Raw genomic sequence first — 14972 nt, forward strand, 5'->3', positions numbered from 1 at the left:
TGCAAAGTTATATTTAGAAAGAATAAACCAGTTTTATTTAAGAAAGGACTTGTGTTGCAAAAGTAACAATATACTTTTTTATGTATATCAAATATTAAAATCCTTATTGTACAAAGAAAAATAAATGTTTTTAAACTGAAGATATTGTCAGAGTGACTTACATTATGTAGAAGATAATTGTCTTATTTTTAGATGAAACAAAACAAATATCATGAAAATGTTTATTTATCATATTGATATAGAATACAATTTTGATAAAAGAGTTATCACAAAGGATCACATATAAAGTATAATAAACTTAAAATAAGACCCAAAACTCGAGCGCTTTCGAACAGTTGACTATTATTCTTCAGGAGAACACAGTTATTTAGTCTTATACATTTTTATGCCCGCCGTGTTGTTAATATAATCCTATTCCATTGCCTAGTAACATGCACATAGTAACACGCTTCTGGTGTTGTTGACGGGTCAGTGTTCTCAACACACTAGATGAGCTTTCCAAAATTGGGTGAAGGTCATGTTTGTTTACTTTCGCCAGTCAAATGTCTATACTACTCTGCTATATCCAGTACCTTTTACCTAATAATGTGGCTTATCAGACTGGCTGGGATACCACACAAACAGTAATGGTTTAGACGCTATCTATATTATAAAATCACTTGACAACAACTGTTACAGTGCAGCTGGATTAAGTTGGTGAAGTATAGTTTTCATCAATTCATATGAGTCATTTAGAAATTAGAATTAGGGTAAGGATTAATAACACAATATTATTTATTTCTTTCATACCAATATTATTAAACATTTTTTAAATTAAATTAAACATTACTCAATATTTATGGTATCATTTTGTAAGTTCATCAAAAACATGTCATCACCACCATAATGGACAAATGATTAAAGAATTAACAAACATAAAAACGTGAGTAGTTTTGACAGGCCAAGCTCATTATGGTTAATTGATGGAGTAAAACTGTTCTTGTATGCTCAAATTCAAAACAGCCTAAAATGGGTCCAATTTCAATAACGGTACTAGGATGCAAAAACTAATTCGGAAAAAAACAGCTTCCAAGTAGGTTTGAGTACATATACCGTTTCAACATTTGGCATGTTTTCTCAAGGAAAGTAAAAATACTTTGTTTGTAGTGCACACCTATCTTATATTTCTCTTTGTTAAATTCATTTGTAAATTTGTTCACTGGCTTATAAGCTAGTTTAATTTCATTCTGTTTAAGAACAGCATTCATTCTGTTTGAAATAAATGGATAGTAGGGTATCATTAGATAAAAGTCATCTTTAAATCTATCCTCAGTTATTTTATTCACTTTGTTAAACTTTTTTATTTTCTTGAACAAATTACTATTAAGATCGGTTTAAAACCTCGGGAAACAGCAATATTTTTTATCTTTCAAAACCTCATCAAAATTAAAGCAAATTCGATTTTTTTTTCTTATGACACAACTATCCAGTTACGATACTTCTGCCTTTCTTACTTTATTTTCCAATGTCTGTTTTCTTAAGAAAACCCAATTATTCTCATTGCAACGTTACTCCATGACAATGATCGACTCAAGTGAATGAAATATGTCTTTAATTTTTAAGTAAGCATGTTCCTAAGATTAACTGGTGGTTAAGGCACTCGGCTCACAATCTGAGGGGCCCGGCATGGCCAGGTGGTTAGGGTGCTCGACTCTCAATCTGCGGGTCGCGGGTTCGAATCCTCGTCCCACCAAACATGCTCGCCCTTTCAGCCGTAGGGGCGTTATAATGTGACGGTCAATCCCACTATTCGTTAGTAAAAAGAGTAGCCCAAGAGTTGGCGGTGGGTGGTGATGACTAGCTGCCTTCCCTCTAGTCTTACACTGCTAAATTAGGGACGGCTAGCGCAGATAGCCCTCGTGTAGCTTTGCGCGAAATTCAAAAATTCAAAAACAAAACAAACACAATCTGAGGATCGAGAGTTTCAATCCCCATCACCGTACATGTTCTCCCTTTAAGCTGTTGGTGAGTTATAATGTGAGAGTCAATCCCAATATTCGTTGGTAAAAAATACACCAAGAGTTGACATAAGTTGGTGTTCACTAGCTGCCTTCCCTCTAGTTTATAACTGCTGAATTAGTGCATATAGCTCTCAAGTAGTTTTGAATGATGTTCAAACCAAACCTAAGATTAAGAGTGAAGATACTACAATAATAACTGACAGAGAAGTAGCAGTTGTCAGGAGTATTGAAAATGGAATTACTATGTGATATGCTGGAACCATTTATTAAAAGATATATAACTGTGCATTTCAGCTGATAAATGATGAAAAACTGTTTGTTTGTTCAATCTCACGCAAAGCTACTCGAAGATTATTTGTGCTAGTCATCCCTAATTTAGAAATGAAAGACTAAATGTAAAGTAGCTAGTCAACACCACTCATCACCAACGTTAGAGCTACTCTAATTGAATACTGGGATTGACCCTCACATTATAATACTCCATTGGCAAAAAGGGCGAATACGTTTGGTGATGGGATTCGAACACACAGATTGAGAACTTCCTGTTCCTTAACTTTTATTGATAGAAATAGTTTTGTTTAATCAATATAAGAAAGATTACCAGAACAATGAATGGAATAAATTTCCAATTTGAAGTGGGCTTTTATCTTATACTTTCTGTTGATAATTTTGTAAACTTTGTTCACATACTTATAAGCTGGATTAATGTTATTCTATTTTGAAACAAAGCCAACTTTGTTTGATATCAAGATGTAGTAGTATATAAGTTCCATCTTTAAATCTGTCTGCAGTTATTTGGTTCATTTTCTTATTACACTTTTAATTTTGTTGAACAAATTAGATACTAAATTAAGTTTAAATCATCTAGAAATAGAAACAGTTCTGAGTGTGACGGATTTATTATTGTACATTTGTTTTAATATCGATGTTTGTTTAAATTAAATTTATATATAAATAACGTATACTGTGAAATATGTATTGCGAAACTCCTGACTATTCTCTAAAGTTGTAGAAGATTCTAGAGTGTAAGAATCAACAACATATGTGTGTGTACCTAAATGTTTGTGTAGCTTTGTATTGTTACATAATCTGAATTTTCGAGAAATCCTCCACACGCCTATACACACGTGACACACCTAAAAACAGTATCTATTATTGGGTGGGTTGCGGTAGTTGGTATATTATAAACCTCGGAAGCTATAATTGTGATTAACACTTATTAATTGGGAACTTCATATATATTGACCAGAAACATTTAAAAATTCCGAACATTATAAATCGTTCAACTTCAGTGGATCTACACCGAATATTAGTACTTTTACAAAAACATTACCTAGCGTCACTGGTAGGAAATATCGGCGAGTGATCAATAAATTTCACATTGCTCATCGTGAACCCTTGATAAGACATCAAAAAAGTTCCAGACTAGAAAGAAGACATTATATTGCTTGTAAGTTTGTAAAACTTTTGTATATAAATCATTGTTCCTAATAACTATTATTGTACATTGTTTTATTGTTTTAAAACATATTTATATTAAAATAAAGAAAACTGTGTGTATCAGTCTTGTTGGCAACAAGATTTGATCATGTCTGATTATCAAGATTTTCTTGAATCACCCTTCTTTGAACAACTAAAAACATATAACAAAAATGAATTGCTCGAAATTGCCAAAGTTTCAGAACTAGAAGTTAAAAGTCAATTACAAAAATGAACTAAAAAGTGTATTATCAAAATACTAGTCGACGATGATTTGTTGCCCGAGGAAACATTAGAGAAATACTCTAGTGTACCCACTAGCCAATCAGGGTTGAATGATAAAGATAAGCTAGACATCCAGCTAAAACTCACACAACTCGAGCTCGAACAAGCTTGTATCGAAACCGAGAAAGAACAAGTTCGTATCGAAGGCGAGAAAGAACAAGCTCGTATCGTAGCCGAGAAAGAGAAAGAGCAAGCTTGTATCGAAGCCGAGAAAGAACAAGCTCGTAGCGAAGCTGAAAGAGAAAATAAACGTCTCGAGGCAGATAAAGCTCGTACTGAACAGATAAAAAATAAGGCTGAAAGAAATGGAAATTAGACTCAACTCCAATCGACCAAGGCAAAATGTCAAGTTTGAATTTCATCAGTATGTTAAAATACCACCATTTAAAGAAAATGAAGTTGATAAATATTTCCAACATTTTGAGAAAGTTGCCAAAACCATGGAATGGCCCACCGAAAAATGGTCATTATTACTACAAAGTGTTTTAACTAGTAAAGCACAAGAAGCTTATGCCACTTTCTCTAAGAGATTGTATGAATTATGATAAGGTTAAAGCAGCTATTCTCGAAGCATACGAGTTTGTACCAGAGGTTATTGCAAACAAGATAATCAAACTTATATGGAATTTGCCCACGAAAAAAGGATTTATTTTGATCAATGGTGCAATTCTATGCATATTTGCAATAGTTTCGACAAAGAAAGACAATTATGTCTAATTGAGGAATTTAAACATTGTGCACGTGACGACCTCAAAACTTATTTGGATGAAAAGAAATTGGAAAACTATAGGAAACAGCTGCTCTTTCCGATGATTACACTTTAACACATAAAACCACTTTTCATAAAAAGAAATTCCTACCATCTCAACAAAACCTGTATCTGTTCAGTTCACTAAAGTTGAGGATCTTTCTAAAATATCCAACTCCTCTAGTTCGAAATCTTCTGACAGTCAGGATAAAACTTCATCAAATCCATTAAGGACTGTCTGCGATTTTTGTAAAAACCTGGTCATGTTATGTCCGATTGTTGGTGCTTGAAAAAGAAAAATGAAAAGGAGGCAACACCCAGTGCGTTTGTGTCCACATATGGACGTAGTTTCACCAGATCACCCAATGTTGTTGATTTGGCCACTGATATAAAGGCTGATGTAATCAGGGAGAAATTTAAACCTTTTGTGATTGTTGGTTCTGTGAAGAGATATGAGTTTCTAGAGGTTTTTATATCTTGTATTCAATCATTGTATTGAGGGACGACTAATACAGCACTGGTAAACTGTTTTTAAGTAAATCATTTCAACTTTTCCAAGGAGTATGACAGGATTGCTATATGTCAATAATGCTTGTGATTGAGTGTTCACTTTTCTATATGATTTATTCGTTGGATAAAGTTGAAATATAATTCCTGCGACATAATCATTCAAGCTGATGATGTAAAGTTTTATTTTTCAATCATGGATTCACTTGGAAAATCGATGGATGTCATTGCATAATATTCCAATGCAAATGAAGATACTGTTGCGTCAGCGAGATCATGTGACTAGTATCACGCCACCCGTTTTCTAGAACTATCCTGTTCCTTCGGGAGTGCTCTAGCATTTGCTAGATTGGGGTGGCCTGGTATATATAAGATAGTCACGGCGTGACGTGACAATGTGTGTAGGTAGTGAGTAATTGAACTGCAGTCAGAAAGTATTGTGAAAGTTAACATTCGTTGTTATAGCATTTGTTATAGAGCGACTGTTGAAAATAAGTCTATCGGTAAAGTTATATTCAGAAAGAATAAACCAGTTTTATTAAGAAAGGACTTGTGTCGCTAAAGTTTCGTGGGAACGAAGTTACGGAAAATCAACTAATGAACGGAGACGTAACAATACGTTAACTGTGAAACGTCTAAGGAAAATGGAATAACTCACAGGATCCACCTATGAATAGGTCAAATTATGGCATTAAGAGTTTATGAATTAGGATTCCTTAAAAAAATACCTCACAGTCTGTTTCTTTCTGTTGTTGTTGTTTGTTATTAAGCACAAAGCCCACCACAGGTATCGAAATCCGGTTTCTTCCAGTATATGTCCGCATACATACTACTGTGTCACTGGGAGCATTTTTCTATGTTGACATAGTTCAATAGCATGCCACATCTCTCAGTTGTTATTTTGGTGACATATAGCCCATTTATGATGAAATAATAAAATAACACTAGCAACTAATTATTAAATTTGATTGAGATAACAGGCTAGAATGCTTGAGTAAGGAAGCACATTATGCTAATATAATAATGATAAGTGAAATGGACACATTATCTACAGGCGAGATACATGTAGAAAATTCATTTGACTGTGCTAGTTATTCTAAAACTGTTTTACAGGAGAATGTTAGGAGAGAGAACTGTTGTAACTGGGTTGTTACAAGTTTGAACTACCCCTTTTACCAAACTTTTGACCAATCAGAATTTAATTGACCTTAGATTTTCATCCTAATTTTTCATAATCAAGGTTAAATTTTCAACCCTTCTGACTATCTTATTTTCAAATTGTCAGTTTGTTTGTTTTCATTCATCTGGTGTTGCTAAGCCCAAAAACTTCAGCAGAAGAGTAATGTATACTGAAAGTTTCTTGTTAGGCGACTTTTGGAATTTTCTGAATATACATCCATGACGTAAATATGGGTGCAGATGAGGTATTATAAGAGGAAGGGGACAGATAGGGATGGAATTGCAAAATTTAAGGGGATTATAGCTATAGTTGATTATGTGGTACAACATACTGATAGGATAATCAATAGGGAGAAAAATAATTTGATTAGGCTATCCAGGATTAGGGGTGTAGGGCATAAACTGACAGAGCAAGTGATATATAGTAAAGAATGCCTGCAGTGATGAAATATTTGTTCTGCATATAGGGGTTAATGATATAGGGAAGTGTAGGTCAGATGAGCTAATTGATAAATACAGACGTTTGATAAAAGTATGCAAAGCATTTAAAGAGAAGGGGCATAACTTAATTCTGTCAAGGATATTGCCAGGATTTAATAATGGGGATGGGATTATAAGCAGGTCACTAAGGCTAGGCTTAAGTTAATACTGTTGTAACATATTCTATTATTAGATGGATTCATTTAATGATAACAAATGAGTTTATTTCTTCTTTGATGTTTGTTACAGGTTACTTTCACTTGTAGACCTAGCTTCACAAATAATGTATGAGCAGATATTCTAAGTCTAATGGTATACCTGACATACAAATAAACTTACATGTTAAATTTCTTCTTGCTAATAAATCAATAACAGAATCATGCTAAATAACTTACTGTTTAGCTTACTGACTCAATCACAGTAATAAACTGACTGGCAATGAACTAATCTATTCATTGACTCATTGAATACTGTACCCATTTCCTACATATTGCATAAATCTGTAGACTTTACAGAAGCTTTAACTTTCACAAATTTTGTAGATATTTTATCATGCACCCTATAACAAATAAAGGTTTAAATTAAAAGATTAAAAATATAGCTTACAATACTGCCCTCTTCTTGGATTGTGAAGTCCTCTGAAAAATGCTAATGCGAAAATAAAATAGTTAACTAAACTGTCCATTCTTTTTGGTGGTTTCTTTTCCGAGGGTTATGATATACAGATGAAATGGTCTCTTGTCCCTTATTGTCTCTTTTTGTCGTGTCACTGGGGTGATCCTCTAGTAAACCTACTGAGAGATCTATCTTTGGAAGTGGTCTCAACCAAAACCTTGGGCTCTTCAGCAGGTTGACTGTCCACTGGCAAGTACTTCTTTGAAGTTACCCAACTTACCACTCTTTCACTGACACACATCCAAAGACAACCACAGTGGGCGGGGGGGGGGAGCTTTAGCTTGAATTGCCTGTACTTCTGGATTCTGGAAACCATATCGTTGGTTCTCTTAGTACAACATATGGTCCTACCCAGCACATACTTAACTTTCGAGTTCGTCTTTTCTTGTGGTGAGGATTACACAACCATTCCATATCATCTTTATGTAATCCAGTTTTATCAGAATTAGCATCATAATGACTTCATTATATAAATTAAGTCTTTTCCAGCTAAAGTCATGTATGACATCCATAGTGTTCCTTAGTCTCTCTGCATATTTTCTATAGGACTTTGTTGAGTGACTACCATCTAGATGGAAGCACGAAAGACCCAATGGCACTTTAACCTCTTTCTCAAACATCAGTAATTATAGTACGTTGTTTGTAGGTTCAATATCAATAGCAGTGGAAGATCTTGGTCCCTTGCTTTCTGATGTTCATCAACACAAATGTCTAACTGATTTGGTTTGGTTGCTCTTAAGGGCTGCCTGTACTCTGTCTACCACTGGTATCGAAACTTGAATTTTAGCATCATAAACTTTCAGATTTATTGCTGATCTACTGTGGCAATTGACTTAAAAGTGTAGGTTGTATTTCTCCACCATACTGTCAAAATATGGATGAAGAGCTATTTTCCTGATCTTTTTTTATTCCAAGGGTTTGACACATTTCCACAAACAAGACAAATCAAAAGTTCCATTTCTCATCTGAGTGAAGAGTTCCGTAGGTACTCCAAATCTTGAAACAAATTAATTGACGAGTTTTCTTGTTAGAGCTTCTGATTCCTAATAATGAATAGCATGTACTTCTGATAATTTGGCTAAATAGTTCATCACAACCATTACGTACTTATTCCCACTATTGCTATATGGCAGAAGACCAAGCACACTGACAGCAACTCTCTCAGTTGGCACTCCAATACAATACTGCTGTAGTTGCCCATGCTGCTTCTTTCATGGATCTTTGCATCCACAGCATAGTTCACATGTTACACCAATTCTCTACAGTTTCTTGGCACCCAGTCTAATAGAGGAATTCTCTTACTCTATTCCTTGTCTTTCTTAAAACTAGCAGCTATTGGAAAGTTGTGGAGATGACAGAGTATTTTGGAATGTAGAGACTGTGGAAGTACTAGTTATTGTTTCTGTCTTCTGGCATCTTCCCATTTCTGATAAAACAAGCATTTTTGGAGGCATAATGAATTCCACTGTGCCCAATATATCATTGTCTTCAGGATGTATGGAGAAATTGTTTGCCCCAAGAGTTAAGAGCTTTCTGCTCGATTCTTGATCCACTCAACAAGTGTTTCAAAATCATATAGTTTGCCTGTAAGCCTTTCAGTGGTGGGCAGGTGTCAGAAGATAGGAAGATAGTTAATGCAACTCTTTTTATTGTCTTGGTAATTATAGGCCTATTAGTCTTACATTAGTGGTAGGAAATGTTTTTAATCTTATAAAATATGCTTTGCAACGTCATTTAATAAACAAATGTTTAAAATTTAGTTGGATAGTCAACGTGATTTCACTAGGGGAAAATGTTGCCTTACTAATATTTTAACAATTTTTGAAGAGATTACTGCTTATATATCAAGAGTACTGATGTAGAATTGGGGTATTTAAATTTTGAGAAAGCACTTGGTAAGGTGCCACATAAAGGGTATGTGAAAATGATCTTTATTGGTGTATGGATACGTTGGCTCATTGGATAGAAAAAAAAGAGTTGGATGGAAGAAAGAGTTGGTTATTATAAACAGTGTTCAGGCAAACCGGATTAATATCACAAGTTGTGTGCCTCAGGGCTCAGTTTTAGGACCTTTCCTCTCTTTTATTTACATCAATGACATAAATTAAGAAATGATCAATAAAATGCTCAAATTTTCTGATAATAGTAAGATATTGGGTATTGCTGGCTATAAGGTGTTTGCTTTTGTTTAAAAAAAGAAATTTAGTTATTTAATGAGTTGGACAAATATATGGCAGATAATTTTTTAATCACAACTTGAATTATGAATATACTTTTGATGGAAATAACCTTAACAGTGTTATGAAAGAAATGATCATGGTGTGGTTGATTAGTCTCTTAAGCCATCCAAACATTGTACTATTGCTAGTAGTACAATAAATAGGATTTTGGAGTATATGTTCAGAAATATTGAATACAAGTTTAAATAGGCTATAACTTCATAATAGAGGTCAAAGATCATGCTACCTTTGGAGTATTGTGTTCAGTCTAGGGCTCCTTACCTTAGAAAGGACATTGAATTGCTGAAATTGGTTCATAGGAGGGCTACTAGATTGATACCTGGGATGAAAAGGCTGTCATAAAAAGATAGGTTAAAATCTCTGAAATAGTTTTCTCTTTTAAAAAAGGAAGATCACAGGGGATTTGTTGAGATGTTTAAGATCGATTACGTATAATTGATTTCCAGACAAATGCCAGATAGTCTAACCCGCCAATAACAGCAGATTCGCTCATAAAATAAGGAGAGTAATTATGAATCTGATAACTTAACTAAGTTTCTTAGTGTGTGTGTGGAATAACGACATTGGACATATTTAGTAAAAATGAGTAAAATTTTTATTATGAAACAAATAAAAATAAAACACAGATCAAGTACTTGCGCAAACAAAATCACAACCACTTCTAGTGGGTTGTACTTAGCTCCACAGTTTTCTTTCTCTCAGGATAGGCTTCTGTCAACTAAACCCAATTGTCTTAAAGTAAGTTTTTATTAAAAGCACTCCGGATAGAACTGATCTAAACAATCGCGAATGAATTCAACAGGTAAGCTCAATTTCTTTGTCCAGTCAACAGCGTCACCTTGTGATCTTTATTCTCTCACAGCATTGGTCAGTTGTTACATTTAGACAACGTTAAATCGACCAGTAAAGGATATTTCAGAGTTAATCCTTTTAACCTAAATGCTCTATATTACTGTAATGTTCTCACATGCAGAGTAGACATTATCTACCACAGAGAATAAATAGACAAAGCAACTAGAACAAAGCATTCTCAACACACACACACACCAGTAGCTCAGCGGTAAGGCTTATAATGCTAAAAACCGGGTTTCAATACCAGTTGTGGGCACAGCACAGATAACCCATTGTGTGAACTTGCGATTAACAATAAAAAACAAACAAAGCAATCTCAATAACTTCTGGGCCACATGTTTAGACTAAAATCATATACAAACTAAATACACAAAAATTTGGACAAAAATTCTTCATCACTAAAGCAGGTAGAAAATATATGTTATTCGTGCATATCACAAAATGAATTGATAATGTCAACGCATCACCTTTTTCCGTACTTAATGGTGAAAATTGTAAGACTAGGGTGTTTTCTTAACCTTTTCGATACGAGTTACCGGGTCGTTGCCTCCCTAAACTGTCACAAATCACTAAAAACTGTTGCGATTTGCGTATGTATATTTTGTTTGTTTGTTTTTGTTAAATTCCACTAATCAGCAAGGTGACTGTCACGGATATTGAAAAACGCTGGAGTAGAAAACACAAATATACTGTTACGTATCCGCTTGTTTGATAATTTACCATAAAAAATTCTCTCCGAGAAACTTCAGCGGTACAAGTCCTTTCTTAATTAAAACTAATTTATTCTTTCTCGATACAACTTTGCAATACAAAGATTTTCCACAGTCACTTTAAAGTTAACTACTTTTATAAACACACGCTACAATTCACAACGATTCACGCACTTTACTTAAGGTGCCTACTGCTCGCTTGACTCAATTATCTATCTCTATATCTATCTATCTGCAATTATTTGCCAAGCTTATATACTAAAATAGAGGACGCCCAGAAAAGACTAGAGTTGCCAGGAAAAGTCATGATCCTTCTAGAAACTCATGACGTGTTACCAACGTCACGTGACTTCCGCTGTCGTAACAATACGTTTTGGCAGGGTAAAAGTCATCTTAAGTTAAGAAAGTTTTATTTTTTAACAGAGTGTTTGACCTTTTAGAATGGGTTGTCTTCAGATTTGCTGAATGCAGTAAATTTAAAAGGGTAGGCTTGATAAGTATTGTTGGGACAGCGGAAGTCACGTGACGCTAGTAACACGTCTTGATATTCTCGAAGGTTCGCGAATGCTCGAGTGTTTACTAGATGTGCGGTATTCTTGTATATAAGACCGCCAAGAAGTGACGGCAACAATGGAATTGAATTGCAGACAGAGATAGAGATGGACAATTGAGTCAAGCGCGTGAATCGTTCTTTGTGAATTATAGCGTTTGTTTAAGTTATAGCGTGACTGTGGAAATTAAGTGTATCGTTAAAGTTTCTTCAGAAATACTTTTTACGGAAAATTAACAAACGAACAGAGACATAACAGTATTTTTTGAATTATAAGGGCTTTGAATTTCTTTCTTTTTATTGTTTAAAAAGTTAAATTTAGTGGATAAGAAGGCGATAATGGACCAAGAGGTCCCTTGTTGTCCTTCAGTTTTATGTTATGTTACCATAATAGATACATAATTTATATTTTTATTTGACTTGGATTCAAAAGAAACTTGTTTATCTTCATGTTTTTCTTTCTGTGTCTTTAGATATTTCTTTTGCTTTTTATGTAGCTTTTGAATAATCGGTAGGTATCAATATGCACTTCTTTTAGATAACACAGATGTTAAAAGAAAAAAAAACACATTTCATGATACGAATAAATACTTATAAATGAGACTATCTACATTCTAGAAACACTATTAAAAGTTTTATTGAATAATTTACTGTACAGAGATTTATATGTTTCGACGTCTTACTTTTCCCAGTCTCACGTTTTTTATCTTTACATAGCAAATTATTCAGTGAAACGTTTATTGTATTTCTGAAATGGAAACAGTCTCATTTATATATATGTGTGTGTGTGTGTATCATTAAACGTTAGTTTATCTTTTACCATCTGTGTTATTTAACATTTACACAAATGTCGTCTTAAATCGTAATATGCACTTCGTTTTTATATAAAAAAATATTTTTTCATCGTCATTTACTTACTCATTTCTCTTACAAACTAAATATACATATCTATATAAATATAATAATACTGGTTGTTGTCTGTCCATGTAATTACTTCGCAGGGTGTGGATGGATCTTCACCAAAACTGGTACGGAAGTTCATTGTGTCCATGGGGAGATACATACACATTTTCAGTTTTGCATTTTGCGGTTTTTATGAGTACTCCAACACTCATAAAAGAATCACAATCAAAAAGAAATAATTTTTAAATTGGGTTGTTTAAGTCCTTTTGGGTATTAACGAACGATTCCGCTTTTTATATATTTTTCTAAATACCCTTCTTTTATCATCTTAAAGTGTTTAAGTTATTTATTTCTTTGCTATGTAAAGTTGTTACATATTTCTATAATTGTACTGTTTACTGTCTGTTGTTACGTTCATGTAACTACTTCGCAAGGTGTGGATGGATTTTCACCAAAATTGGTATGGAGGTTCATTGGGTCCATGGGGAGGTACAAATAAATTTTCAGTTTTGCATTTTGTGGATCTTATGGGCATTTACAACTACTTCGCTCCCTGTCGATGGATCTTCACCAAATTTGGCATGAAGGTTTGTTGGATCCATGCGGAGATATATGCAAATTTGCGGTTTACATTTTGTGTTTTGTAGTTTCTATGGACGTTTTTGCGTTTTTTACAATTACATATAAGAGATAAATCTTCTCATGTCCTTAGATAACCTTTTATTAATCATGTATTTACATAACTTCCATCCAAAAGACAGGTACTCCAGCCAGTATTTCTAAATTCCTTTGGGAAGTATAATACTTTGCAATTTGTTTTAAAAATATCTTTTCCTTGATAATTTTTTTTTCTGACGTTTATACAAAAAAAAAAAAAATAACTCGGAAGTTAAAGAACAAAAAAGGAGAGAAACAACAACAACAAGAAAGATAAAATAATACTGGTAAAATAAATATTTTCCCCACTGCACAAAAATATGTTTAATATATATATTTACAATTTTACATTCAATAGCTCTGATTGACCTCGCATACAGTAAATGCACATCATTTTTATACACACTTTTAATTCAAGTGTGTGGAAATAATAAATGGAAAATTTACATTTTGGTAACTTGATCAAAATTTACACCAAGTTAGAAAGTAAGAGAATCAGCTGTGTTTTCCACATCGTTCGTTAAGCGTACTTAGTCTACAAATACAATATACATCATAAGATGGTGGCCATTTTGATCGTAAGTTAAAACAGTGTTGGTTTTAAGATTAAGTATTTATAAACATTAAACGGAATTTCTACAAAAGTGAAATTTTTGTCTGTCAGCTACAGTTTGAGAAGAAGTGTTAATTTTATGTACTTCTAAATGATAATATTACGCATGTCACGGTTTACAATCTTAATGTGTAGAAAAACTCGTTTTTTATTTTGGATTTTGCAATGAGCTTACAGAAAGGGAAATACCATAATTCTCCAAACATAAATATCCAACATCAAACCTCTAGAGGAGCATACAGCAAGTATCCTTTTTTGTTTTATATATTTAATTTACCAAAATACCTGATTATAAATATTTTAAGCACTAGCTAATATTGTTGATGCTTTACACTACTCAACAGTACTATTAATAGAATTTAAGATAATTCAGTAACTGGATTAGATTAGGTGTTGTTATTATGTGCTGTATATTATGACTGCAATTACAATAGAACTTAAAAGTAAGACTAATCTGAATAACATAATGTTTTGGGACAACATTGGACCTATTGGTGCATCTTGGCTGTTCCATCCTCAAAACTAAATTAAAAAACAAACAAACTCGAATCCAGCTCTTATCATTCGTATACTTATCAAGCTTTTTATTAAACTCACTTAAATTTACTGCCCCTACAATATCTGAAGACAACCCATTCCAAAGGCCAACCACCCTGTTAAAAAATGAAATCGTTTTAGCTGAAGATGACTCCTACCTTGCTAAAAATAAAATGTATATTTGTGTCCCCTAGTCCTACTATTCTCACTGTTATTATTAAATATGAAAAAAAGATGATGCACTATTAATTCACTTTACAATCTTAAACAACTCAATTAAGATCCTCTCTTACTCTTCATTTTCAAGAGAAAACAGTTACAGAGATCCTAAACTCTCCTAATATGACAACCTATCCATCCCAGGCACCATCCTAGTAGCCTTCCTCTGAACCCTTTCCAACAATTCATTGCCCTTCCTAAGGTAAGGAACCTAAGACTGAACACATTTCTCCAAATGTGGCCTAACCAGTGACCTATACAATGAAATTATAACCTATTTAGACTTGTATTCCATATTTCTGTAGATACAACCTAAAACCCTATTTGCCTTACCACTA

General features: G+C 33.5%; 1 protein-coding gene across 1 annotated transcript in view; it reads left to right on the forward strand.

Moving 5' to 3' along the window:
• Window positions 1-13623: 13623 nt before the first annotated feature.
• LOC106461692 overlaps window positions 13624-14972 on the forward strand; it is a gene marked incomplete at its 3' end in the record, with an annotated part of 86452 nt that continues 85103 nt past the window's right edge. Inside the window, exon 1 of the mRNA XM_013921540.2 lies at window positions 13624-14123. Coding sequence (XP_013776994.1) covers window positions 14044-14123 — 80 coding nt within the window. The remainder of the gene's footprint in view (window positions 14124-14972) is intronic.

Source organism: Limulus polyphemus, unplaced genomic scaffold, assembly GCF_000517525.1.
Source record: "Limulus polyphemus unplaced genomic scaffold, Limulus_polyphemus-2.1.2 Scaffold1012, whole genome shotgun sequence".
In the NCBI taxonomy this organism is placed as follows: Eukaryota; Metazoa; Arthropoda; class Merostomata; order Xiphosura; family Limulidae; genus Limulus; species Limulus polyphemus.